Raw genomic sequence first — 26,772 nt, 5'->3', positions numbered from 1 at the left:
CTGTTTGTTGCACATACACCATCTCTTCAGCTAGACCTGCCCGGGACTGTGCCTTTCCTATCCTTCCTCTAAGATGCACAGCAGTGTGAGCCGCTGACAACGTGTGGTCACTCTTATTTATGCATGAGGGATGCATGCTCCATTTGGGGGAAGTAGCCTCAGGCCTCTCTGCATCTACTGAGGAAAATGCTTTTTTCTTTCCTTAATCTCCGTCAGTAGAGCTTCTAACGTTACATCATCCTGGTGTCCTGAAATAAAACCTTCTTGGTTGTGAGTGCCTACATACTCGAATACATACAACTGTTGGATTTACTTTACTATTTTAAATAGGATTTTTGTGTCTATGCCAAGTAAGAGTGACCTATAATTTTCCTTACTTGTACTGTCTTCATCTCATTGTGGTCTTAAGGTGATTTTGGTCTCATAAAATGAATGCAGGGATTTTTTTCTTTCTTCTTTTTCTTCTCTTTTTCAGACTGTCATGCCATCATTTCAAGCTCTGGGGACTCTAAGCCTCCAGTCTGCGGGGTCTACCCCTAACTATAAAATTGTGGAATCTCTCCACTAGTGTTCTATCATTTTGGGCTGCGAGCTATCTCTGTGTAGCTTCTTTTTTCTTCCTGTCAGAATCCCTCAGACCTGAGAGAGGCACACATCCTCCAGAGCGGTGGTGTGTTTGCTCTGGCCAGCTAACCCACAGTGTCGTCAACCTGGAACCAATACTGATACTTGAATCCAGGCCTGGGAATTCCTAGATCATGGGGAATATAAACTCCAACTTCAATCTTACACAACACACAGGAGCAGGGTTTCGGTTTCTTTGGTGAAATCTCATTTTTCCTTCTTATCCAGAGCCAAGTAGAGATGAGTCAACCCCATGTTGGTGGGCAGACAATTTCTCCCCTACCATTATTCCACTAGGGCTATAGCCTGGCAAGGATCCCTCATTTACACAGGGGTCTGTTCTGACACCTCACCCTGCGAGCCTGGGGCCTCCCCTTTCTTCAGTGCTGAAACTCAAGCCCAACTTTACTACGATGGCAGGCCCAAGAGCCCAGCACCAGCTCTCACACTCACCACCATGATACCCTGGTCCCTCTTCAATTCTAGTACCTTGGGATTTCTTTCAAGCTCAGTGACACATTTAATATAATTTTTTATATTTATTTATCCACATTTCTGGGTGTTTCTGGCAGGAGGGTTTTTAGGTTATACTGATCTACCGTCTTTTTGTAGTTGGCAGTTTCTATACAAAAACATTTTTAATTAAAAAAAAGACAAAAAAATTTTAAATAAAAGAATGATTGCCCCCTCATATAAAATTTTCCAAAAGGGCCGAAGTCTCTCTAGGATGAAGGTGTTTCTATGAAAAAGGACCCCTATTTGTGGGGTGAACTGTGTCCCCCACAAAAAGATACACTGGAGTTTTAACTCCCAGTACCTGTGAGTATGACCTTATCTGGAAACAGGTTTTGCAGATGCAATCAAGATAAAATGAGGTCATGATGCATTAGGGTGGGCCTTCACCCAATGACTGGTGTGAAATTTGATCACAGAGACAGAGGGAAAAGGCCAAGTAACAAAGGAGGCAGAGACTGGAGTAATGACACTAGTGACAAGGACGCTGGCCACCACCAGAAGGTCACAGAGGCTTGGGAAGGAGTCCTTCTTAGAGCCTCAGAGAGCACGGCCCTGTCAACACCCTGGTATCATACTTCTGGCCTCCAGAACTGCAAGAGAAAATATTTCTGTCATTTTAAGGTAGTTTGTGGTATTTGTTATGGTGGCCCTAGGAAAATAACTTGACTCCGTAGCTATATAACAGGTGGTGGTGCTGCTCACCTGTAAGGACAAAAGCCCCAGTTTCCTCTGTGGAAATAATGGTGACTATTTAAGTACAAGTACAGATGGGTGCAACATTTTACATTCTACTTTCAAAAAATAACTGAAGTACCCAGAATTTCACTTGAAGTCATAGGCTTTTTTTTGTTCCTTAACAGAGAAAAGTTTCCTATTAGAGGTGCAGACCAAAGCTCACACAGAAGGATAACCCCAGAATGATGAGGGAGGGGCCACTGAGGAAGGCGGATTCGGTGCTTCCAGAGAAAGGAGTGGCAAACATGAGCAGATGCAGCTCCGTCTTTGCTCCTGGGCACCCAGAGCCCACAGCTCAGGGTGACAGCTGCAATGCCTACCACCTGGTACCCTCTTCAGGTCATGGTCCTTCCAGTCCAACAGCACCACCAAGCCTGGAGTCAGGCCTGGACCCTTCCTTTTGTTTTTCCGATTCTGAGACTGAACTCCCCTAGAAAGAGTTGTCAGGTCAACCCATAATTTACTATTCAAGGGGAGCAAAAGTGACTTGGTAAGCAAAGGCCTAAATTCTGGAAAACCATGATGTAAAATCTGTGACAAGCCTTTTTGATATTTCAAAACCTGCCTTGCCCCGATCCCTCCACAGACTGATTTCTTGCTCTAAACCCTGGAAAAAGAAATGGCATAACACACAAGGAACAGATCGTGGTGCCCAGCGGCCTGAATTCAAATCCTGGCCCTACCCCAAGGTATCCTGACCCTGCAAAGGTAGCATAATCATTTGTTTTGTAAATAAGGAATTGGGAGAATGGCAGTACAAGTTTTTTACTATCTCTTTTCATCAGTGAAATTGACCTTCCCACAAAGAGGTGAGAGCAATACAAGATGAGAAGATCCTATGGTGTTTTATGTATTTAATCTATAAAATAAATAATTGAATCTTAAGGGATAGTATAGCTTTTAATGGGTTAATATTGGTTGTGGTGGCCTCAGTGCATAAAATAAGCTCCAAGTGATTAAAATTTAGACCACCTATTCAAAATGCTTTTACACTTACTGATCCAATACATTGATTAACAGAACAAGGTACTCTAGGGATAATAGCTTAATTCAAATTCACAGTTCATTTCAACATTAGAGTTTATAGCCTCACAACTGGATCAGAATATCCCAGTGCTGTAACTGTAAATGGTGTGTTCAGTGATTAAAGTTCTATGAGATGTGAGTTTAAAAAAAAAAAATCCTGACTCTACTACTTACTACCAGTGTGACCTTAGGTAAGCCGCTTACCCTCAGTGTCCTGCTCTGTCAAACAGGTATAACACTCTACCTGCCTCATCAGCCACATGAAGCACTTAGAATAGTGCCTGACACGTGGAAAACACTCAATAATAATAGCTCTTATTACTACGGTTATCGTGACCACTTGATTCCTACTTCCACTGGAGCACTTGCCCCTTGTATTACTTCAGTTATACATTTCTCTTGCCCCCTCATCAACTTTGAGACCCTTGAAAAGATGGACCTACTTGTGCTCATTTTTCACTCTCGTACTCCTGTCACATAAAAACTTTTTAATTAGAAAAAATTTTTAAGTGAAAAAACTAAAAAAGCAAAAACTGAAGTCAAGAAGTCAAGTCTTTTTTCTCATTTTCTTGGCTTCCTCACTGCCGTCCTTTCCCTTTCCTGACATTTTAGTCTAGTCTCTCCTCCCTCCTCATCGTTTTTCCAACTCTGCATCAAATGCAGAGAAAACTACCAAACTAAAGGCATGAAGAGCGTGTGAGCCGGGCCTCGCGATGCTCGCAGGTGCTCTGCTCACAGGAGGTGGGAGCTGGGGCAGCAGGACTTGAGCCCCTTTGATGCTATTGTTGTAAACAAGCCCGACCTCGGACTGCTACCTGTGTCAGACCTGCTTGTAACACACAGTGTGATCAGCACAATGTCACCTCAACATGTGGTTATGAGTAACCCAAATTGTGCAGGTGCTCTGGAAGGTTGAACATGCTTGCTTACTGAATATTGAAGTCACGTCCTTCTGCAGAACCTCGACCTGGATACTGGGCCAGTCGCAAGGCTAAAGTCTTGAGCCGTCTCCTGCATTCCAGAAAATCCTGGGTATGGTAAAAGTCAGTGGAGGCTGACAGGGGCAGTCCATCCCTCACCCTTACCACACAGGCGAAAAGGATCATGGACATGGTCCACAAGACGAGTCATGAGGACACCTGAGGGAGGCAAGGTCACCTTGTTACTGCGGGCCGGATGATGGTACCAGGGACACCCCCACCCTAGAAATGGCCACTCTGGACTGTGCCACCCTCACCCCCACCACAAATGCAAGTGTGGCTTTAATTATGATTTCCCTGCCCTCTACTATTATGTCACTCCCAGTTTTCCTCCCTTCATTATCCTCCCTGTCTCTTCCTTACTTGTAGTCCTCCTCTTCCTCCTCTCTAAGGAATCCCTCCATTTCCAGAATTAGTAAACCAACTGGGTGAGGGAACAGAGACGCAAGGAAGCAGGACCAGAAGGGCTCAGGAGCAATAGCAGGGACAGTGGGTAACAGGAGGCAGGGAGCAAGATGGCCTCAAAGAGACAGGAAGAGCCTGACCCTGAAGCAGCAGAGATGGTGTCCAGTGACCTGTGCATTTCAGGTCACCTAGCAAGGTAGGTACTGAGCAGCGTACTTGCCACTCCCTCACCTGCAGTGGAGGGTTCTGAGCATTTAACTTAAAGCCGGCGGCAAGGAGAGCAGAAGGCAAAAATAAAACAGAGGGTGTAGTATATCCTCCCAAACTTCTGCAAACGTCTGACACCGAGCCAGTCTCCAACATGATGACTGAGTTCCCACAGATGGCTGCAGGAATACAGGGCAAAACCTGCACATCTGCACGTGACAGCCCTGCAACCAGGGGCAAGTGAGGCAGCTATCACGGCTCTAATGGGTCTTTCCGTGACCCACATATCCTGCCTCACAGACTCTGTTGTCAAGTCCTCTACTAGATAGGATATAAACAGGTACGTATACTGGTGGACTTTCCTTCCAAAGAACCCTGGGGACATAATCTGGCATTGCAGTTCCCGTGAGCAGTGGGAAATGGGAGCCCCAGGGTGCACATTGCTCTCTGCCTCTGTGCATTCTTGCCCAGTCTGCATCCTCAGATCTCCCCATGGCCAAGTCCACATCAAGGACCGTCTCCAGTACACCCCACCAGAAGTACTTCCACCTCCTCTAAATCCCCAGAGCACCCACCCCTCTGTTCTCTATTTCACTGATGATCATTTCCACCACCTAAGTGTCAGTTCTAAGAATAAAGACCATATCTGGAATGGATGAATGGGTAATTACTGACATTTTACACATGAAGAAACTGCAGTGGCATAAAAGCAAGAGGAGGTAAAAAGAAAAATTAGTCTACCAGGCCACAGACCCTCCACAGCTCATCTGTCCCATCTCCCCACACTCTCCACTGAGGAGTCAAAATCCAAAAAGTCTCAGGAAAAATACCTCTGCACACAAAACTGCTACATTCCCAGCACCACTGGCAAGGCCAGGTCAACAGGAAGAAGACCCTTTGGGCTGTACTCTAGCCACCTGGCCAGTGTGGAGACCTAGAGCACCAGAAAGGGTATCAGAGGACAAGTGTATGGAGGCTAACTGCATTATCACCTATACTTTCATGAATGTTTGACATATATAATTTAGAAAGTTTTTTTTAAGGAGGGCAGAGTTCTGACAGACATAGGAAAGACTACAAGATCAACCTGAGACCAGGGCTTCGGGTCTAAACAGGAACTTCAACTTGCCTGCCACCTTGAGAACAGTGTTACAGCATGAATGGAAGTTGCAGCCATCCTATGATGCATGCAGAGAAGTGTTTAAGAACACTTCTAACAGAGATGGTTCTAAGAACACTACCTGCTAAAAATAAATATATAAATGATTTCAACAAGAGCCCTTGGCCAAGATATAAAGACATGGAGGCAAAGAGTGAGAGAGAAAGACCAGAGGAGGCGGGGCGACAAATCAATGAGATACCAAGAAAGTCAGAGACAGGATAGAAACACCCCAAGCAAGATTCTTTTTCGGGTGCTGAGTAAGCTGTATGCTCTTCTATGGAAAGCAGCACGCATTTATTCCAACTCTCAACCTCAAATATCGTCTCTAGTGCAGTCTTTATGGAGTACCTGCTGTGTGCCAGGTATTGTGTTAAACTAGTAAGAAGAAAACAGTGACCCTTCCAAGTGACAGCAATCACAGGAACCAGTTCGACCACTCTCTAAAGGACCCAAAGTCCCCTCCAAGCTTTCTACTTGAACCATTTTATTCTTTTGGTGATCAAATCTGTTTCTCCTCAAACAGCAGCATTCAAGATAAAAACTGTATCAGTTCTATCGAGTTACTAGTACTGCAAACTAGTGAAACCCACATTCATTTTATAAAAATATTTAAAAATATTTGCAATGCTTAGATGAAGGTGACACTGAGTTATGAACTGTTACATGCATATGTGTATCCGTGTGAGTGTGTGCACGCACAGGTTGGCAGCAGCCTGAGAGGTGGCAGGATCTTACCTGCTGCTGTGGAAGTCTGAGAACAGAGACCACACCCCCTCAACAGTTCTTCCCTTTGTGAAAATGCACTTTGTATTCCAAAAGATGAAAAAAATTTGATACGAGTAGGGAGAGGCTCATCCTCGTGTTCCCCACAATGCCTGGTAAGGGCTTTACACACTGCAGGGATTTGATGTTTGTGAATTCAGGTTATGCACCAGTATGAGACAGTCTGGAATTAAATAAGAGATCTGACCACTGCTCAAAAAAGAATGGCCTGGAGTCTCTGCTTCTAGAAAGGTGGGGCTGAAGTACTTTCTCCTACTCCCACTAAATACAACTACAAACCATGGACATTATACATAAAACAAACATAAGAAGTCTCTGGAAGGCAAAGAGAAGAAGGCAGACTGGCAGGGACCTTGGGACCTGAGGAATGAAACGCTGTGAGTTCCCAAGGTTTTCTTTTTGCTTCATATATCCCAATCTTGGTGCTGGAGAAGCTGACAACCTGGAAATACCAATGGGCATAGGGAAAAAAAAAAAAACCCAACAACAACAACGAAAAGCTGTGTCTCTCTGGCCAAACCAGGAAAGGTACAACCCAGCAAAACAGAAAACTCTTAGACAAAAATGTTCAACTCCAGCCAAATACCACAGAAAAAAGCTGCAGTTATTACATACCCACCAGCAAAGGCCGAGTGAAGAGCCTTGACTTCTACTTTTACCTGGTGGTAAAGAGGTGCCCCATCCTCAACTCCCAGCCCTCCTGGGGTAATGTCAGAGAAGACCAAGTGCAGAGCTACAGGCGGCAATGAGCCAACATCTCCTGCTGCACCACTGGGGAGAAGGAATCCCCATCTCTGCCCAGGAATAATGAGCAGCCCCTGCCTTTCAGGGAGTCAAAAGAGGCCACATGGCAGTAGTGAGATAGAACCCCCACTTCTGCTGCTAGCACAGTGTCAACAAGGGCCAATTAAAACAAAAGATTTAAATAAGAGACAGAGTCTCATAATATAATGCCCAAAGTGCCCAGGTTTCAACAGAAAATCACTGGCCACAGTAAGAATCAGGAAAATCTCAACTTGAGTAAGAAGAAACAATCAACTGATGCCAACATCAAAACGACACAGATGACAGAATTAGCTGGCAGATTTTAAATCAGCCATCATAAAAATGTTTCAATGAGCAATTACAAACAGACTTGAAACAAATTAAAAACTGATTCTCAACAAAGAAATGGAAGATACAAAGAACCAAAGATATAAAGAACCAAATGGAGTTTTAGAATTAAAAATACATTAACTGATATAAAAAACTCAATGGATGAGCTCAACAGTAAAATGGAGGGGACAGAAGGATGAATCAGTAAACTTGAAGACAGAACATAAAAATTACCTAATTTGAACAATCCGAGAGAAACTAGATTGAACTGTGCAGAGCTTCACAGACTGTGGGACTTTAACAAATGATCCATTCATGTCACTGGAGTCCTGGAGGAGAGCAGAGGGCAGGACTAAAAAGGTATTCAAAGAAATAATGTCAAAACTTCCCAAATCTGGCAAAATTCATAAGCCAATAGATTCAAAAAGCAGAATAAATCCCAGAAAGGGTAAACTCAAAGAAATCCATGCCAACACACGTAATAGTCAAACTTAAGAAAACTAAAGACAGAAAAAAAAATCTTGAAAGCAGCAAGAAACAATACCTTGCCTATGGAAGAAAAACAATTCAAATGACAGCATATTTCTCATAGAAATCATGGAGGCCAAAAGGAAGTACATTTTTCAAGGGCTAAAAGAGAAGAACTGCCAACACAGGATTCTGTATTTTCAGCAGAAGTATCCTTCAAGAATGAAGGCAAAATGAAAATATACTCAGATGAAGAAATCCTGAAAGAATATATTGCCAGCACACCTGCTCTAAAAGAATGGCTAAAGGAGGCTCACTAAACAGGGAGACAAAAAAAAAAAAAAAAAAAAGATAAGAGAGGAAATTTTGGAACATCAGCAAGGAAGAAAAAACAACAGAACTCCAGAAATTTTTCTGAAGTTTTTCCCAGAAAACACGGGAAAAACCCAATAGACTATCCTTCACTTTATGAATTTTTAAAACTATGATGATTGAAGCAATAATTATCACATGTTTGATGTGGTTCTCAATGTATATAAAGGAAATACAAGACAATTATAAATGGGAGAGGGTACAGAAATGGAAATAGGTAGAGTTTCTACATTTTACTTGAAATGGTAAAATATGGAGACCAGGAGACTATAAGATACACACACATACACAAATACATATATGTATATGTCTGTACACTGGAGCAACCACTGAAAAGGCTACATGAAGATACACATTCAAAAACAGTATAAATAAATGAAAATGGAATTCTTAAAAATGTCTGAATTACTCACAGGAATGCAGGGAAAAGAAAATAATTTTAAAAATCAGAATAAACAGAAAACAAAGAATAAAAGAGCAGACTTAAACCCTGATATATCAATGATTACATTAAATGGTCTGAATATACAATTAAAGACAGAAAAGAATAGAATGGATAAAACACATGACCCAATTATACACTTTCTACGAGAAACTTCAAATTTTAAAATACAGACAGCTTGAAAGTAAATAACTAGAAAAAAAATACCATGTAAACATTAATCAAAAGAAAGAGTGAATTATATTAGTATCAGATAAAGTAGACTTCAGAGCAAAGGAAATTTCCACGGATGGAAAGAGAAGAACATTACATAGTGATAAAAGAATAAATCTCCCAAGAGGACATAAAAATAAATGTGTATGTGCCAAAAAACAGAGATCCAAAATATGCAAAGTAAAACTAATAAAGTGAAAGGAGAAACAGACAAATCCTCCACAGTTACAGTTGAAGACTTCAACATCCCTCTCTCAAAACTGACAGAACTAGAGAGAAAATCATCAAAGATACAGATCTCAACAAACTATCAACAAAAGTATGTAATCAACATTTATAGAACATTGTCCAACAACAGAATTCCTTTCAAGCAGCCATAAAACAAATCTCAACAAATTTAAAAGAATTCATACAGAGTACATTCTGTGATCATAATGTAGTCAAAATGGAAATTAGTAACAGAAAGGTAATGGAAACCTCCAAATATTTAAAAATTAAACAACACACTTTAAAGTAGTCCATGGGTCAAAAAGGAAGTCTCAAGGAAAATTTAAAAATATAATGAACCTAATAAAAAGAAAAATATCAAAATTTGTGGGACACAGTTAAAGCAGTGCTGAGAGGGAAACTTACAGCACTACATGCTAACATTAGAAAAGAGGAAAAGTCTCAAAACAGTAATTTAAGCTCACATGTTAAGAAACTAGAAAAAGAGGAGAAACAAATAAAGCAGGCAGGATAATACAGTAGAAATCAATGAAAACAGAAAAGCAATAGAGAAAATCAATGAAATAAAATGTTGGTCCTTTGAAAAGATAAATAAAATTGACAAACCTCTACCAAAAGTGACAAAGGAAAAAATGAGAGAAGAGACAAATTACCATTATCAAGAATCAAACAGGGGATATCACTACAGACATTAAAAGAATCATATGGGAATGCTACAAACAACCCTACACATACACATCTGACAACATAGGTGAAATGGCTCAATTCCTCAAAAAGCACAAACTACCACAATTCACCCAATATGAAATAGGTAATTTAAATAGTCTGTAACTAAATTTCCTACTAAGAAAATTTCATTTGTAATTTTAAAACTTGTGAAAAGGAAATACCCAGGTTCAGATGGTTTCACTGGAGAATTCTACTAAACATTTAAAAAAGAATTAACATCAATTTTGCACAATCTCTTCCAAAAAAAAGAGAAGAGGAAGGAACAATTCCAAATTTATTTTATGAAGCTAATATTACCCTGATATCAAAACTAGACAAAGACAGTAGAAAAACAGAAAACTATAGACCAATAATCCTCCTGAATTTACATGCAAAAATCCTTAACAAAATATTAGCAACTAAAATTCAGTGATATAATAAAAAGAATTAGGCACCATAACCAAGTGGGATTTATCCCAGGATGCAAGGCTGGCTTAATGTTCAACAATCTATCAATACAATCCATCATATTAAAGTGCTAAATAGGAAAAGTCACACAATTATGTCAATTAATGCAAAAAGGACATCTGACAAAATTCAACACCCATTCATGAAGAAACTCTTAGCAAAATAGGAACAGCGGAGAACTTTCTCAACCTGATAAAGAGCATCTACAAAAAGCCTACAACCATCATACTTAAGGGTAAAAGACTGAATTCTTTCTCTTCAAAGTCAGGAACAAAGATGTCTGCTCTCACGTATACTACTATTAAACACAGTACTGGATGTTCTACCCAGTGCATTAAGGCAAGAAACTGAAATAAAAGGCATAAATAGGAAAGGAAGAAACAAAATTACTCTTACCTGCAGATGACATAATTGTCTACATGGAAAATTCCAAAGAGTCTACAAAAAGTCTAAAATGAATGAGTTCAATAAGGTTGTAGAATATAAGATCAACATACAAAAATCAATTGTTTTTCTACATGCCAGCAACAAACACATAGAAGCCAAAATTAAACATAAAAATAACATTTATAATCATCTAAAAAAATGACCTCAATAAAGCTATATTCTTCAAAATGCAATAATTAGGTGTAAACTAACAAAACATGTATAGGAGTTGTATGCTGAAAACTACAAAACACTGCTGAAAGAAATCAAAGAAGTCCTAAATAAATGAGGAGATATACCATGTTTACGGATCGGAAGACTCAACATAGTAAAGATGTCATTTCTTCCCCAAAGTGACATACGGGTTTAATACAATTCCTGTAAAAATATCAGTAAGATAGTTTGTAGACGTAGATAAGATTATTCTAAAATTTATATGGAAAGGCAAAGAAACAAACAGTTAAAGCAAGTTTGAAAAACAATAAAGTGGATGGAACCATGCTATCCTATTTCAAGACTTACCATATAGCTACAATAACCAAGATTGTGTGGTATAGACACTCAGATCAACGAAACAGATTGGAGAACCCAGAAACAAACCTACACAAGAACAGCCAAATGATTTTTGACAATGGTGCAAAAGCAGTAAAATGGAAGGATAGTCTCTTCAACAAATGGTGCTTAAGCAGTGAACATAAGAAAGCAAGCAAGCAAGTAAGCAAGCAAGCAGGCAGGAAAGATAGAAAGAAGGAAAGAAAGGAGGGAGGGAGGGACAGAAGGAGGGAACTAATAAAAAGAAAAAGTTTTACAACTAATAAAAACGTTTCCACACTGTCTACTTGTGCACCCTTCCATAGCTCAGCTAGTAGAGCGGAAAACTGCAGATGTAATAACCCTCTACTTGGACAGGAAAAGAGGTTTAAATAAATGAAAAATTTTAAAAACATAAACTGAAGTAGTAATCAAATACAGCATCCTAGTTACCATCAGATTTTATTAAAATTATATTTTAATCTGCCTCCCTCATTTCCTAAATCCTCTTCTCAACATCTATTTATAAACTGCTCAAGTCAAAGATTATCCCTGTTCTACCTGCGAAGACTGTACCTAGCTGGAGGGCACTCCTGTTCCCACTGGTTTCTTTGCGCCTGTACCCTTAACTCTCTCCCAAATCTCTACCACAAATACACCTCCTCCTCCCTCAAAAAGGGAGAGAGAAAGGGCATTAAACTACCAGGCCTTGCAAAATAGTAATTAAGCAAAACAAGATTCACTTGGCACGCAAATATTCAAACCAAGAGTTTCCCATAAGGCATGTGACCCACTCCTCAAATACACAATACAAAAGACAAAGTTGAGTTATGTCACCCTTACTGAATTTACCTTCAGCTGCAGGCCTTGAGAACTGGTTACCCAATTTGTAGTTCATGAAAGCACCTTTGTTCCACGTTGCTTGGGAATGGAGTAGGGAGGTGGGGAGAGGTCAACTTTGTCATTTGTTAGGAGCCAAAGAGAGTAGGGGAACTGAATTTTTTTTTTTAATTGAGGTATATAGTCACTTTACAATGTTGTGTCAATTTTTGGTGTACAGCACAAAGGGGACTGAATTTGATAGTGACTAATATTATGTGCCAGGCACTGCTAGGAAGGAACTTTTACACTGATAGTTATTTAATGCTCATAACCATCTATGGGGTAGGCATAATCTACACTGGACACATGGGAAAACTGTAGCTCCAAGGCTTACATGGTAAAGTCAGTATTCCAACCAAAATTTCCTTACTCAAAATATTGGGATGCCTATGATCTTTCCACTACACTGTTTCTCTAAATCCAATCTTTGGGATTACAGCTACTCTGTTTCTCTAAAACAATTCCTTCCCCTAAAAGCACTAATACTTAGAACTAATCAGAGACCTGTTAATCAAAGGAGCCAAGGCCTAGAGTTATACTAGTTACAGCTGCTCCTTACTCGTTGTATTACTTTGGATAAGTCAATTTTCCTCTCTGACCATCAGTCACTTTTGGATGTGGCTGCTATCTGAGGTTCCTTCCAAGAATAAAAAACTTTGGGACCCCAAGATGTCCTCTGTGTTGTAAACACAAACACTTAGAGCTATAACAACATTGTCTAAAACGTATTTTCCAGAGCAAACAATTATGTCAATTTAATTCTATTTAGCAATATTAAAGCATTTTCAATTATTTACATTTTCATTTTACTAAAATTATCTGTATCGGGATTAATTCCTTTCTTTGTAAAATCTAATGAAGATTTACCCTAACCATTATCTGAGCTTTATTTCTTTTCTGACCATGTCACAAATTTCACCAGTTACTTTTCACCACTGGGAATATGCTTTTGTGGCTTTGATTTCTACAAACCTAGTTTTTCCTGGAGTGCTTAATCTTGGCTCTGGAGGTCCACATGTAATCCTATAACGGACACAAACGTACATCACCTACATCTAATGTTCAGAAAAGCTGGCCAAGTGCACCCAGTTTTGGTAAACCAAGTCTTAGAATATCGTCACGCTAAGAGAAGTTTGCTATCAAAATTTAACAACACTCTGACGTGACGTTCGTAGGTAATTAAGGAAATAATCACCCCTTCTTTCATTTGGACACACCCCGTCTCCTCCCACTGGGGGCAGCACTCGACCCGCTGAGGGTTCCTGCAGGCGCGCACCTCAGATCTTCCCGTAGTCCGGAGAGCAGCGGCAAAAGAGACTGAGGACTCCAGGAAGCCGGCGGCAGAACGGACCGAGGACTCCGGGAAGCCCCACGAAGCCCGGTGTTGCCTAACTGGGCCTGAGGGCGGGGCGGGACGGGGCGGGGCGGGCCCGGGGCCGCCTCCACCTCCAGGTCCGCCCTGCGCCACACCCGACCCCGCCTGCTCTCAGCTAACGGACCGCGACTCCCACTTCAGCCCGCCTTCGCCCGCCAGCTCTCACCTCACCCTGACCGCGGCCTTGCAGTCGGTGCCCTCCCGCCGCGGCGCGCCGCCCACCGCCTCCTTCACACCCTTAGCCCATCAGGCTGGCCCGGACCGGTCTCCGGCGGCCCAGGAGCAGGTAGGCGGCGGTGCGCATGCGCAAACCTTGACCAGCCCTTACCCCACCATTGGCTGCTGCTGAGCGACACCTACACTCGAATTGACCAATCTTGGTGCTCCTCCGCTGCGGGGTCCGACGGAGTCGTGAATGAGGAGCTTCTTAAAGGGCTGCGACCCAAATGTAGAAGGGGCGTGGCTGGGGCGCGCCTCCCGACTTACCTCTTGTCTCCCGGCTCTCACCTGCTTGAGTCTGAGGTCCAAGCCTGTAACTCCTACGTCCAGAGGTACGAGGAGACTTCGCGGTTTAAGACTGATTCCTGCCGGGATTCTGGACGGGACTGACGTGTGGAGACAGGGAAGTTCCGCGTGACGGCGCGACACGCCCGGGGCGTGGGTTCAGCTGTGGCTGGGCTGGAGGCCCGAGAAAGGCAAACCAAAGAGCATAGCCTCTTGCCAGCCTGGATGCGGTGCCAAAGTCCGACCCTGGAGGAACACAGCCCAGTCTGGGGGCGGACATACTCACAGATGGATGGCTGGCTGAAGGGAAATTGGGAAGCAGACTTCATCTATTTATTCATTCAACAAATTTTAAACACCTGCTGCGTGCCAGACATTATTGCAGGCACTGGGGACACAGAGAGGAAATACTGACACTAAAAACTATGTTAGTGAGGAGAGCAGACTGAAAGCACCCATCCCACAATATACAACACGTATTTAAATACAGACTGAGCTATGTGCTCTTCTGAGAGGAGTACGGTTTTCAAGAGAATTTACAGGAGCTTCTGTTCTGGACTTGGGGGTCCAAGGAGGCTTCCCTGAGAACATGACACTGGATGATTAGTAACTAACTAGGCAGAGGGGAGAAGAATGTTTTTGACAGAGGGAACAGTATATATAAAGAACTTTGTGTGGACTGCAGCAGGGCTCCTTTGAAAAATGAAAAGCAACCCAGTGTAGGAGGTAGAGAGGGGAGGTGGATGGGGAGTTGATAGGGACAGAGTTTCAGTTGGGGAAGATGAAAACGTTTAGGAAATGGATGGTGGTGATGGTTGCACAACAATGTAAATATACTAAGTGTCACGGAACTGTACACATGAAAATGGTTAAAATGGTAAATTTTATGTTATGTATATTTTGCCACCAAAAAGGAAAAAGAAGAAACTCAGTTTAGAGAGTAAATGAGTTGAGTGAGATCCAGTAGTGAGAATGGAAGAGGTAAGACTATGTAGGATCTTGGAAGCCATGGTAGAGTTTAGGACAGAGGGAAACTGATTAAATTTGCATTTGGTAAAATTCACTTTGGCTGCTGATGTTAAGATCAAAGTGGAGAAGGCACATGGAAGCTGTGGTGGGATCAGTTGGGAAGCCAATGCAGTTGTCTGGGTAAGAGAGGATGAAGCTGGAGCCTAGGCTGGAGCAATGGTGATGAGAAAGAGAATTGGGTAGTCTGTAGAGAAATGTAGGGAAAAATCAACAGGAGGACTTGGTGATGAGTTGGATATGAAAGTGTGATGAAGTAGCTTCAAGGATGGTGCCACTGTTCAGCCTTGAATGAATGGACGGGTAGTGGAGGGATTCATAGTTATGTAGAACCTGGAAGAGGATCTAATTTTGGAGAGAAGATTGATCACTAGTTCTACCTTAGACAAGTTGAATTTGAGACACCTTTGAGACTTCGGGTTGGGATGTCAATGTAGGCAGTTAAATATACAGGTTGCAGTTCAATGTAAAGGTCTGGGCTGGACATTGACTTTTGAAAGTCCTCACCACAAGGGTGGAAATTGAAGCAGGTCTTACATGGCCAGAGAAGAAATTACAAAATGACAACAGAAGAGATATAGAGTCCAAAATGACCTCCAGCAATCCCCACCTCCTGGTATTCACACCTTCATGTAGTTCCCTCCCACTGTGAGTCAGGGTTGGCCTGTTGACAAATGATCATGAGGCTAGGTCATCAAAGGCACAAAGGAGAAAAATGAGGAGATTTGGCTGGTAAAGGAGATTGAAAACTGCAATGTACGTGCCAGGAAAAGAAGCCAGGACTCCCTCTCTAAGTACATTCACATGGTTGGATGAAGACCTGTACTTCTCACCACAGGTCATGAAATACAAGACTCTGGCCTAAATAGGGAGGGGAAAATTGGTGCTAGACTCAGAAAAACCCAGAGCTTTCAAATGTGGAGACTTGGGCTCTCAGAACCTGGAATGTGAGTGCTTTAGAACAGGGCCTCGCACCCTCTAACTGGTACAGTTGGTGTAGCTCAGGCATCACAATGGGTTGAGCAACAGGAGTTAGATGTGGTACCTATAGTCCCAGCCCTCCTCTCCAATTATTGGTCCCTTTGGCTCTGGATCAGGGCCACCACTCAGAGAAATGAAGCTCTGGAAGGCAAAATTGCCCTGAGACCCCTTTTGGGGTTCCAAAGGTCTTTCCAAGGTCTACCTCCTAAACAAAGTGGTTACTTCTCACTCTGCACTACAGGGAAAGCCAACCTTGTTCCCACGGTCACTATGTATGGACTAGACAAGAGAGAAGACAACCACTTCAGAGTTTTAGTGGTTGCCAGCAGTAACAGTGTGGCCCAGGAGGTTGGCACAGCTTCCTCCCCGTATCTTGCAGTAAACCAACTCTGCCATGTGGTGCACAGGCAGTGTAGGATAGTGGTTATGAGTGAGAGTTCAAAAGCCAGACTGCCTCTGTTCAGATACTGGTTTTCCCCTTAGGAACTATTAGACCCTGGGCAAGTTACTTAACTGTTTTCTCAACTGTAAAAAGGAGAAAATAATAGTGCTTTTTAGGGTTGTAAATCTGATAGGCATTATTATTGCCCAAAGGAAAAATAGGCCTATATGCGAGTTTCTCCCTCAGCAAAGAGTAAAGCTGACACCAGTGTTTCCCTTGGGCCTGCAGGGTTCGACTTGGCAGGAGGCAATGCCCAGGGTTCACGCTCTAGACACAAGTCTGGAGGCACCAGAGTGATGTCAAAAGAGTTGCGGACTTGAAGCTAGATATCCAGGTTCCTTGATTCCTGTGGGACCCAGGCAAGGTGCTCCCGCAGACTGGCAGTGCCCTGAGCTGAGGCCGAGCCCCGCCCCTGAGGTTAGCTTTCCAGACTGCGCAAACGCAAAAGATCCACAAACAGCTCCAGCGCCCCAGGGGCGGGGCCTCGGAGGGACGCTGAGCACCGCTCTTGCGCACCCAATCACAAGTGACGTTCTGCCTGTTTCCCGCCCCATGGATGGGCGGGCCCAGTCAACGTCGAGAGCGTAAACTTACCTATCGTGGGTTCTTGCTGTGGCCGTAGCGCGTCTGGAGCTGCTGGCTGGCTCAGGTTTAGGTTCGCAGAGGTCTGTTGGACCTAAGGCCGTGTTGCAACCTGGCTTCCCGGGATGTCTGTGGCCTTCGTACCGGACTGGCTGAGAGGCAAGGCGGAAGTCAATCAGGAGACGATCCAGCGGGTGAGCGCTAACGCGGGCTGTAGAGATCCCAAAAGGCTGAGGGTGCTAGAAGCTTCCTGGAGCAGCTGAGACTGGTCGTGTGCGTAGAGTGATTCGCAGGGGGATGGAATGAGATGGGAATGAAGTCAGCAAAGGCGCTGGAGCTGGAAAGCCTAGCATTGGGGCGGGGGTGGGGAGGGAGGGCATTGGTCCCTGCCGTCCTGATGTCGTGCTGCACTCACCGTTTTTGTCTGACCTTTCAGCTCCTGGAGGAGAATGATCAGCTGATCCGCTGTATCATGGAATGTCAGAATAAAGGCCGGGCAAATGAGTGCGTCCAGTAAGTCCCCTCCCTATTCCTCTGACTTTTAAGTGGAGGGGAAGCCAGTGAGATGATGCAGCAGCTGATGTGATAAAGGAGTCTTGGGCGATTAATCGCAGATGAGGCTTAGTTATAGTAAGTGTGCATTGAACATGGGAAGTGTCTTGTCCCTTCTTTAAGTTCAGCTACTGGGGAATCAGTACCAAAACAGATACCAGCTCTGTTTTCATGGAGTTTACATTCTAGACTCTAGAATCATACAATTAGGCACATACTAATAAGTGCTTTGAATAAGAATAAAACAGGGTAAGTGGGGAGAAGAGTGCTAATTTACACAGGATGTGACATTTGAGTATATGTGTTAGGTGATGGAGGCAGCTAGGCAGATATGTGAATCAGAGAAAGCATCAGGTGGAAAAGCCCCCAGGCTGGAGCCTGCTGGGTATCTTCAAGTCACAGTAAGGAGGCCACTGTGGCCAGAACTCAGTGAGTAAAGGGAAAGTGGTTAGAGATGAGATCAGAGAGGGTAACTGGAGGCCCTGATCATGTAGTGCCTCATAGGCCACCAGAAGGGCTTAGGTTTACTCATAATGAGATGGGAGCCTTTGGAGGGTTTTGAACAGAAGTATGATATGATCTTGACTTAAATTTTAGTGATCACTCAGGCTGCTATGTGGAGAATTCGAGTCAGGGTGCAGAGCCAGAGCTGGGAAACCAGGAGACTGTTCCAATACAGTAGTCTAAGCAAGAATAGATTGTGGCCTGGACTAGAGAGGTAGCTGTGGAAGTGAGAGGAGAGAACAGGTAAGATTCTGGATCTGTTTTCCTTGCAAATGTTAAATAAGATGGTTGATAACATTGAGTCATCCAATCAGTGGATGAGCCATTCACTAGAGTGGGTAAATTCTTTTCCAGTTTTTTGTTCATGTTCAGTAAAAACAAGCCTCTAATTTTTACCTGTTTTTCACCCATAGGTACCAGCATGTGTTACACAGAAATCTCATTTATTTGGCCACCATCGCAGATGCCAATCCAACAGGTGCTTCAAAAGCAATGGAATAATCTTCCAGTTGGTTGGCTATTGTAAGAAAACTGAATATAATCTACTTCCTATGAAATGGAGACAGGATCTTTACCAACTCAACTGCTTAAAACATGAATGAAACCTCTGTGGCTCTTTTAAAAATGAGAAAATGTGCAGAAAGCTACTAAATTAACTGTATTCTCAGTGTAAATATTTAAGTTAATAATTAAGTGGACTCCCTCAATTAAGTTGACTCCAGATGTCCTCCTTCCTGAAATAGGTGTGTTTGGACAACAAAGACATGGGCATCTTCAAGTCTGCCTTTTTAGTTTCAACCTGAAGAGGAAACTGAGCAGGTGTTGGGCAATCAGCAGGAACTGGCAAGACTCTGGACTGAAACCCTGCCAAATGGACGTGTAACTGTGTGCTCCCTCCTACCAGTTTGTGGTTGTGGACCCCCGACTGCTCTTTTCAGGTTACTTTGAAATAAAGCTTTCCTATCCACAGAAGACTGATACTGAGGTATAGAAATTTTCATGTAATAAGCCTTTGGTTTTTGAGAAAAACTGTAAGAAGTTAAAAATTTATGTAATACCACCATTATTCTGGCTAACAAAATTAATAGTAATTCTTAATTATTATCTAACATCATCTAATAATAGAAGATATGACAGGGGAGGAAAAATATGTTTTTCCTTCTATCCTTTTGTCAGCTGAGGCTTTATAACAAAAGACAGATTAACAAAAGAAAAGCATATATATTTAAGTCTTCCCTGACATGGGAGCCTTCATAAGGAAATGAACTCCCCCAAAAAACCAGTTGAACCTGAGGGGTTTTATACTAGGTTTGATGAAAAGTAGAAACTCATGGGGGGAAATGTGATAGGACAAAAGGGTATGAGATGAGAGTAGTAAATGGGGGTAAACTTGGCAAGGCCTTTTCGTTCAAAATCTCAAGTGTCCCTCTGGTTATAGGGAGGGCACCTCATATATGAGGGTCTCATGACCAACTTCATGGGAGAAAGTCAGAGTTCTTACAGCATCTGCCATTTCTTAGACTCCTTCAGCTTAAAATATTCAATACACCAAGGTATTTGGAGCTCCGTATTTTGGAGCATCCCCTGAATCCCAATAATGTTCTTTTGTCACAAAACATCTTTTTGTTGATGTGTCTGAATCAGGAGCCAAAAAAGATTGACACACTGCATTTTGTTGATGTCTCTTCAGTCTTGAAAATATTTAACAGTTCCCTTTTTTTTTTCCTTTGCCATTTGTTGAACAAACTAGGTCATAATGACTCTAAAACTTCACATTTCTGCATTCGCCTGTTGTATTCCTGTGGTGTCATTAAATATGTCCCAGTCACCTCCCACTTTTCCTGTAAAATGGTAGACTAGAGGCTCATTCAGATTCACGTTCTAATGTTTTTGGCAAGAATACATCATAGGAAGTAACAGGAACTTGCCTTTGCATCACACCAGGAAATAACCTGATTTGACTTACTATCAAGTTCCCGTTAGCTTTTCACTTAAATTTTGATCTACCCAGCTTTGATCTGTTACTTCATTGGGGATTAACTAATGGTAATTTTCTGTTTTATCATTCTTTCTGCCTTTATTAGTTTTGTTCTATAAAGAACTTTCCCTCTTTGAGACTCATCTGTAAAATGAGGCAAAGAGATACTTGTAAGTGAACACCAAATGAAAGCCTCAGGTTCCTGGCTCCTTTTGAAGTCAAGGGTTGCAACCCAGGGAGGCTATAATGTGTGAACAGTGAAGAGACATCTCACTTTGAATCTTAGACCTATCACAATCTCTGAAAGCTTTGTTTCCTCAGCTCTAAAATGGGGATAATGAAAGTAGTATCTGCCTCCTGAGGTTGTGAGATTGAGATAACGCAGTTGAGAGCTAGGCACATGGTAAACGTTCGAGTGTGTTAGCTCTGTGTTAACTGAAGGCTCTGGACCTTCTCAAGTCTGGGAGGGAGGCTGCTCCCCCATCCATTCTGCCATCCTTAGGGTTCTAAGTCATTATTGGTGTCCTCCCTCTACTAGTCACGTGGTTGGTGCTCATACTCTACCAAGTAGGCTGCTCATGGGTCGCATCTGATCAGCAGACATGGTGGGTGCTGGACAGTGTCTTTAGTTCTGAATTAGTTGCTAACATTTAAAGATAAGAGGATTCCCCATGAAAGGCTGGATTTCTAGCAAGGCTGGGCTTACAGAGCCACATGGCAACCATCAGCTGGAGTGAGAGGGCAGCTGACCCCCTTAGTTAGACAGGGTGACTTGTTTACACAGGGTCTGGCTCTTACTGGCATGTGAACACCAGCTGATGTTTCACTTTCGGTTTCCCCTGAAGCAGAGCCTGAAACAAGGCCTTGGGTGCAGGTTTATTTGTAACATGATGCTTGCTCAGGAAGGAGTAAGGGAGAGGGAAAGACAGGGAAGGAGAACAAGCCACTAAATCATTATGTGAGAACTGCTAGTACCAAGGGTTCTCCTTTTGACAGTCACAGCCAAATCGATCCTGAGTTTGTAAACTCCTTGGACACTGATTTTCTACTACTCTTGAGGATAAGAGGGGAAGTATCAGTCCTTTTGGTGGATGCTAACCCTAAGTCTGCCTGTCCAGCAGTTTCTTCACCTTGACCACAGACCAAATAGCATAATTTATCTTCTATTATCTGAAACAGAATTTCAATTCATAGGGCAGAATAAAAGAACTCTGAACAAGGAGGGAACCTAGACAGAAAGTATTTCATCCTGCTTATTTTACAGATGAAGAAACTTAACTCCAGAGAGATCAAAGTGATTTGCCCCCAGGTCACATTATCAGTGGCAGGAAGGAGACTTTATTGGAGTGTCAAGACTGAATTCCAGGAGATTTAAAGTACTTTAAGTACACTCCCAAATTAAGTAATTCCTTCTTGGGCTCTAAAGCTTACTTACACTGAAGCTAGCTGCCCCAAAGCACAGTAATTACAAAGCTAGGCAGTGATCCCCATCTTTTCGTTTCATGAATCTTTGTGTGAAAATTAGCTTTACCGACCCATTTCATCTCTAAATAGGCATTACATTTCATGTTTTTCAAAACTATAAATGGTCAGCTGTAATACTGTAAGCAAAATCAGACCCAGGACCACTAGCTTCTCAATTCAGCCTAGTTACAAATGTGAAACCCAGGAGACTGTGGCTCTGATAGATACTATACTCTCACAGAGGTAGAACTGGCAAACTCTGACAGGGACAGCACTTTCTTGATGGTGTGGAAGAATCAAAGATCTGTCTGTACTTGACACATGAGGCACAGGTACAGAAGCAGGTTAGAAACTACCTCAGTGACCCTGATTTTGAAATTCATGATGAAACCACAGTAATCAAAACCATGTGCCACTTCACACCTATTAGGTTGGCGATTATAAAAAAAACAGAAAATTACAAGTGTTGAAGAGGATGTGGAGAAATTAAAAGTCTCATGCACTGCTTGTGGGAATGTAAAATAGTGAAGTTGCTATGGAAAACCATATAGCAGTTCCTCAAAAAATTAAAAATAGAATTAGCTTATGACCCAGCAATTTCACATCTGGGTATACACCCAAAAGAACTGAAAGCAGGATCTCAAAGAGATACTTGTACACCCATCTTCATAGCAGCATTATTCACAATAGCCAAAAGGTGGAAGCAAACTAAGTGTCCATCAACTGATGAAGGGATAAACAAAATATGATATATATGCAATGGCATATTTTTTAGCCTTAAAGAAAGAAATCCTGCGATATATGACAATACATATAAACTTAGGGCATTATGCTAAGCGAAATTAGCCAGACAAATGATTCACACTGAGTGATTCCACTTACTTAAGGTATATAAAAGAGTCAAACTCATAGAAGCAAACAATAAACAGTGGTTGCCAGGGAAGGGATGGAAGTAGAAAGGAGCTGTTAATCAATAGGCATACAATTTTAGTTATGCAAGATGAATACATCCTATAAATCTGCTGTACAACATTGGGCCTATAGCTAACAATACCACTGAACACTGTCAAGAGGTGGAGCTCATGTTGTGTCCTTACCACAATAAAGTAAAACTTAAAAAAAAAAGAAAGTAGAGAATGGTTGCTACAGCCTGGGTAGAGGAAGTTATTGTTTAATTGGTATAAAGTTTCAGTTTTGCAAGATGAAAAATGTTTCAGTGGATAAGATGGTGGTGATGTTTGCACAATAATGTGAATGTACTTAATGCCTCTGAACTGTACACTTAAAAATAGTTAAGCAAAAATTCTATGTAAAGTATATTTTACAATTAAAAAAAACCTGAAAACAATAAAAACTCAAGTGTGTCCCCAGCCTCAGGATGCATAAATGTAACAAATCAGAGTCCAGAAATAGAACCTGCACACATTTGGCCACAAGCCAAGGTAATTCAATGGATAAAACAGTCTTTTCAACAAGTGGTGGAAGAACTACCTACAGGAAAAATAAATAAATAAACCTCAACTTCTGACAACATACTGAAAAATTCTTACAAATCATAGACTTAAAAAGGTAAGACTACAAAACTTATAAAACATACGAGAAAATCTTCATGAGCTTGGGGTAGGCAAAGATTTCTCACACTTAAAAGCACAAACCATAAAAGAAAAAAACTGATCAAATGACCACCAAAAATTAAAGCCTGCTTTGCACAAACCACTGTTGAAACAATGAAAAGGCTCAGACTGGGAGAAAATATTCGCAATTCTATAAATCTAACAAAAGATTTGTATTCAGAGCGTACAGATATCATCTGACAACATGTTAGTACCCAGAACTCTTGCATTCTATAATAAATAAGGCGAAGAACTCGATTTTAAAAAAGGGCGAAGGTCTTCACCTGACTCTTCACAGAAGAGGTAGAATGGCCTTGAACACAACTACACCAGTGATGTTGGCGCCAAAGCATCGTGGGAACGAACGCACACCTCAGCCTAAAAGGTCTTTGAAGTGAGACAAACGGTCTAACAGGAGGACAGTGTCATAACTACACCTCGAGAAAGAGAAAAGCCAAAGGTCTGTCAGTTTACTAAACTTCAACGACTGCCTTCTAACAACTGTTTCGCAGCTGTAGCAGGGAAGCCTCGCGATATCCGTAAACGTGTAGACGGCACTTCACAAGGAAGACCGGAAGTAAAGGGCGCAGGCGCGTCCAGTGCTCTCAGATTGGGGGACTGATTCTAACGTAAAGGGGGGAAAGGGCAGGGCAGAAAAAGGACTCGCTCAGGTATAGGATCGGCGGGTCTGGAGGCTCTTCCAGCTCCCAGGCACGCCCACGTACGCACACCCCTTCGGTTAACCACATCCTTCGAGACCGTGCTCTCGCGGTATTTGTCTCGACTCTCGCGGGGTTTAGCGTGGCACTAGGGGGCCGGGCCTGGGGGCGGGGGTGGTGGTCCGTTAGTATCGTTGGGCTCCGGCCGTGGTGGCAGCGCTCTCTCCTCTGCTCGCGAGGAGCTGCTCAGGCTGGAGGCCAGCCAGGTGAAGAGCTCGCCTGCATGTGTGTGCGCGCTCCATGGGAACCGGGAGGCCTTGGGTGAGGGGGCGCCCCGTCCCGGCCTTTGGCGCTGTCGCGACAGGCCGGCGGGAGGCGACAGAGGCGCGGGCTCCGCCCCAGCCCCCGCCTTATCTCCCTCCCTGACCGGTTTCCTCCCCATCTCTCCCAGCTCTTGCCGCCACCTCGGTCGCGATGGGGGCGCAGGACCGGCCGCAGTGCCACTTCGACATCGAGATCAACCGGGAGCCGGGTGAGCCGGGAGACCGGGGAGTCCTGCGGGGCCTGGGCTTACCTTGGGGAAGGGGAGGGGTTTACCCTCATCATCCCTCCCTGAAGCCTTTTTGGGAGCTGGTAGGCGCAGTCAGCGCTCCCTTTTCTCCTGAGCGAAAATCTATGGAGAGAGGGGTGGCCCGCGTACCCCACTCCCACCCTAATCGGAGTCCAGGCCTCGCCCTCCCAAATTCCATGCCCCTCTGCACTCCTGGACCGAGAGTTCATGCCATACTTAGCGCCAAGAGAACGGGTGCGATCCTTTTTGGACTTTTTCTCTCTGTGTCTCTAGTGGGCAAACACTCTGAATTCCGATTTCTGGTATCTCACTGTGTACTTTGAGCTTTGGACTCCTCTATTCTATATTTCCTAATCGTTGTTTATCATTAATAGGTTAACTCTGCTTTCATTTTCCCCTAAGTATCTTTAGCCAGGATTTCTTGGTTCGTGGGAAAATGACTTAGTGCAAGTCTTGTGTGATAAACCAAAGCATTCTGTACTAACAGACTTGCAGCAAGTGTGGGCTTAGCGTTAACGTTTTGCCTTTAGGGAATCCAGCCATTCGTTAGTATATTTTGTAGAAAATAAAGTATTTTCTTCTAAGAAGTTGTTTCATTCTAAGTAGCAGAGCTTGCAGGGTTCTGAACTGTTTTCTTGGCTTTTTTTTTTTTAAGTATGTGTGATGGAAGTTTTAATTGGAGGGATATGTACAGTCGTTGTGTACGATCTTGTTGGGCAGATTCTACCTGCTGCTGTTCTAGACTCTGAGGATACAGCAATGAATAAAACTAAGGCCTCCTTTACTTTTAGTTTACATTCTATCAGGGGAAGGCAGACAATAAGCCAGAAAAAAAAGTACAGTGTCTTTGTAGTAGGGTTACTATTTTAATAGGTTGGCCAGAAAAGACCATTTTGAGATGACATTTAAGCAGACCGGAGGGAAATAAGCTGGTGAGCAGTGTGGATATCTTTGACAAGAGCATTTCTTGTAAAGAGAACAGTTAATATAAAGGCCCTGATGAGGGGGTGTACCTGCATGTTTGAGGAACAGCAAGAAGCCAAGGGTGGCTGGAGTAAAGGAGGTAAGAGTAGCAGGAAATGGATAAAGGCCATAGAAAGATCTTTGACTCAGTGAGATAAGATATGGAAGAGTTTTGAACAAAGGAGTGATGTGATCTTAGAAATTTTGTTGCATTCTCTGTTTTTTATATTTTGAGACTTGATGGATCTTAATCCTTATCGTGAATACATGTTTTTGAATAACAGGGCTTATTATTTTTTTTTTAAGAATTAAAAATTACCTTTACTGGAAAGTAAAGGTAAAGCAAAGGTTTTGTAGCCATATAAAGTACTTTTTCCCTTGTACTTTCCCCCCAGCTTTGCAAATTACTTTTGTTGTAAAATATCTCCAGAATATATTTGGTAAATGTTGAATGAACTTAAGTCCCCAACATCCAGGGTAATTAATTACAGTACCATTCTGGTAAAAGTGACTAGCACTCTTGAGAACACTGAATCATGTAGAAAGCAAGGGATGCTTACATTGTTCTAGGTTGAACCAGTTGATAGTTGGCAATTTCGTAATCAGTCTCGTATATAATACTTCTCTAGCACTTTTCAGTATATTATCTAAGAAGTAGATACTTGATTTTTACACAACTTTTAAGGACTGCTTGAATTGTTTGAATTGATGTGTCCTGTTTCATAGGATTTAACCTTTAGGACATATGTCATTGAGTTCTTATTCAAGTAATACTCTTGACTTCTTGTATAGTTAATAATTCACTTGATAGAAGTGTAAAGTAATATGTCTGATTCACTTTGATAAGCAAAAATCCTTTCAGAGTGGCCATACTGTCCACATTAATGAGACATCAAGAAGTACTGATAAAAATTGAGTTGAATACAGCATATGTATTCTTTTTCATTATCAGTGGAGTTTGTATATTTTGTAGCAAACAAGTTAGACTTTTGAATTGTAAAGCTACCAAATTAATGCAAGTATATATTAAAAGAAGAAATGTCTTTAAATTATATGAATATAGTTACAGAACCATTCATGTTATTTCTCTTTGAGTGAGTTTTAGTAGTTTGTAATTGGTCCGTTTTATTTAGTTTATGTCCGTAGAGTAGTTCAACATAGCCCCTTAACTTAGTATCTTAGTATTAGTGTTAATTTATTAACTTAGTGGGATTGATAGCGATGTCTCCTCCTTCATTCCTCATATTGGTAATTTGTGCCTGTTGTCTTATTTCCTTGACCAGTTTG

At 42.3% G+C, this 26,772-nt stretch overlaps 3 protein-coding genes across 20 annotated transcripts in view; 2 read left to right on the top strand and 1 right to left on the bottom strand.

Annotated features, from left to right (window-relative positions):
- SEC22C (SEC22 homolog C, vesicle trafficking protein) overlaps nucleotides 1-17,333 on the bottom strand; it is a 31,589-nt gene extending 14,256 nt beyond the window's left edge. For 2 of the 14 annotated variants that reach the window (XR_012500056.1, XM_074345142.1), the window contains exons 1-3: nucleotides 17,194-17,333; nucleotides 13,813-14,396; nucleotides 3,832-4,040 (exon numbers count right to left, since the gene is read on the bottom strand). Coding sequence is in view for 10 of the 14 variants with exons in the window: in XM_074345142.1 (XP_074201243.1) it covers nucleotides 3,832-4,013 (182 nt within the window). In the remaining 4 variants the exon portion in view is untranslated. Of the gene's footprint in view, nucleotides 1-3,831; nucleotides 4,041-7,767; nucleotides 7,863-13,243; nucleotides 13,295-13,466; nucleotides 14,417-17,193 lie in introns of those variants that run through there. The other 12 variants (XM_045509805.2, XM_010945891.3, XM_045509806.2 and 9 more) reach the window with 12 other exon arrangements.
- On the top strand, nucleotides 17,237-19,215 carry SS18L2 (SS18 like 2). 2 transcript variants are annotated; one of them, XM_010945889.3, is made up of 4 exons: nucleotides 17,237-17,375; nucleotides 17,618-17,694; nucleotides 18,651-18,759; nucleotides 18,981-19,215. In XM_010945889.3, the coding sequence occupies exons 1-3, from the start codon at nucleotides 17,307-17,309 to the stop codon at nucleotides 18,736-18,738; spliced, it is 234 nt and encodes a 77-aa protein (XP_010944191.1). In that variant the 5' UTR covers nucleotides 17,237-17,306; the 3' UTR covers nucleotides 18,739-18,759; nucleotides 18,981-19,215. The 2 variants fall into 2 exon arrangements, with proteins under 2 accessions (XP_010944191.1, XP_010944190.1); XM_010945888.3 differs by having other exon boundaries at nucleotides 18,651-19,215.
- Nucleotides 19,216-23,913: 4,698 nt separating this feature from the next.
- The window catches only part of NKTR (natural killer cell triggering receptor), a 47,917-nt gene continuing 45,058 nt past the window's right edge, over nucleotides 23,914-26,772 (top strand). For 2 of the 4 annotated variants that reach the window (XR_006721645.2, XM_010945904.3), the window contains exons 1-2: nucleotides 24,087-24,217; nucleotides 24,403-24,483. Coding sequence is in view for 3 of the 4 variants with exons in the window: in XM_010945904.3 (XP_010944206.1) it covers nucleotides 24,426-24,483 (58 nt within the window). In the remaining variant the exon portion in view is untranslated. Of the gene's footprint in view, nucleotides 24,064-24,086; nucleotides 24,218-24,402; nucleotides 24,484-26,772 lie in introns of those variants that run through there. The other 2 variants (XM_045509792.2, XM_045509791.2) reach the window with 2 other exon arrangements.

Source organism: Camelus bactrianus, chromosome 17 (genome assembly GCF_048773025.1).
Source record: "Camelus bactrianus isolate YW-2024 breed Bactrian camel chromosome 17, ASM4877302v1, whole genome shotgun sequence".
Classification (NCBI taxonomy): domain Eukaryota; kingdom Metazoa; phylum Chordata; class Mammalia; order Artiodactyla; family Camelidae; genus Camelus; species Camelus bactrianus.
The sequence above is the reverse complement of the archived record's forward strand: the minus strand, read 5'-3'. Positions and strand labels throughout refer to the sequence as shown.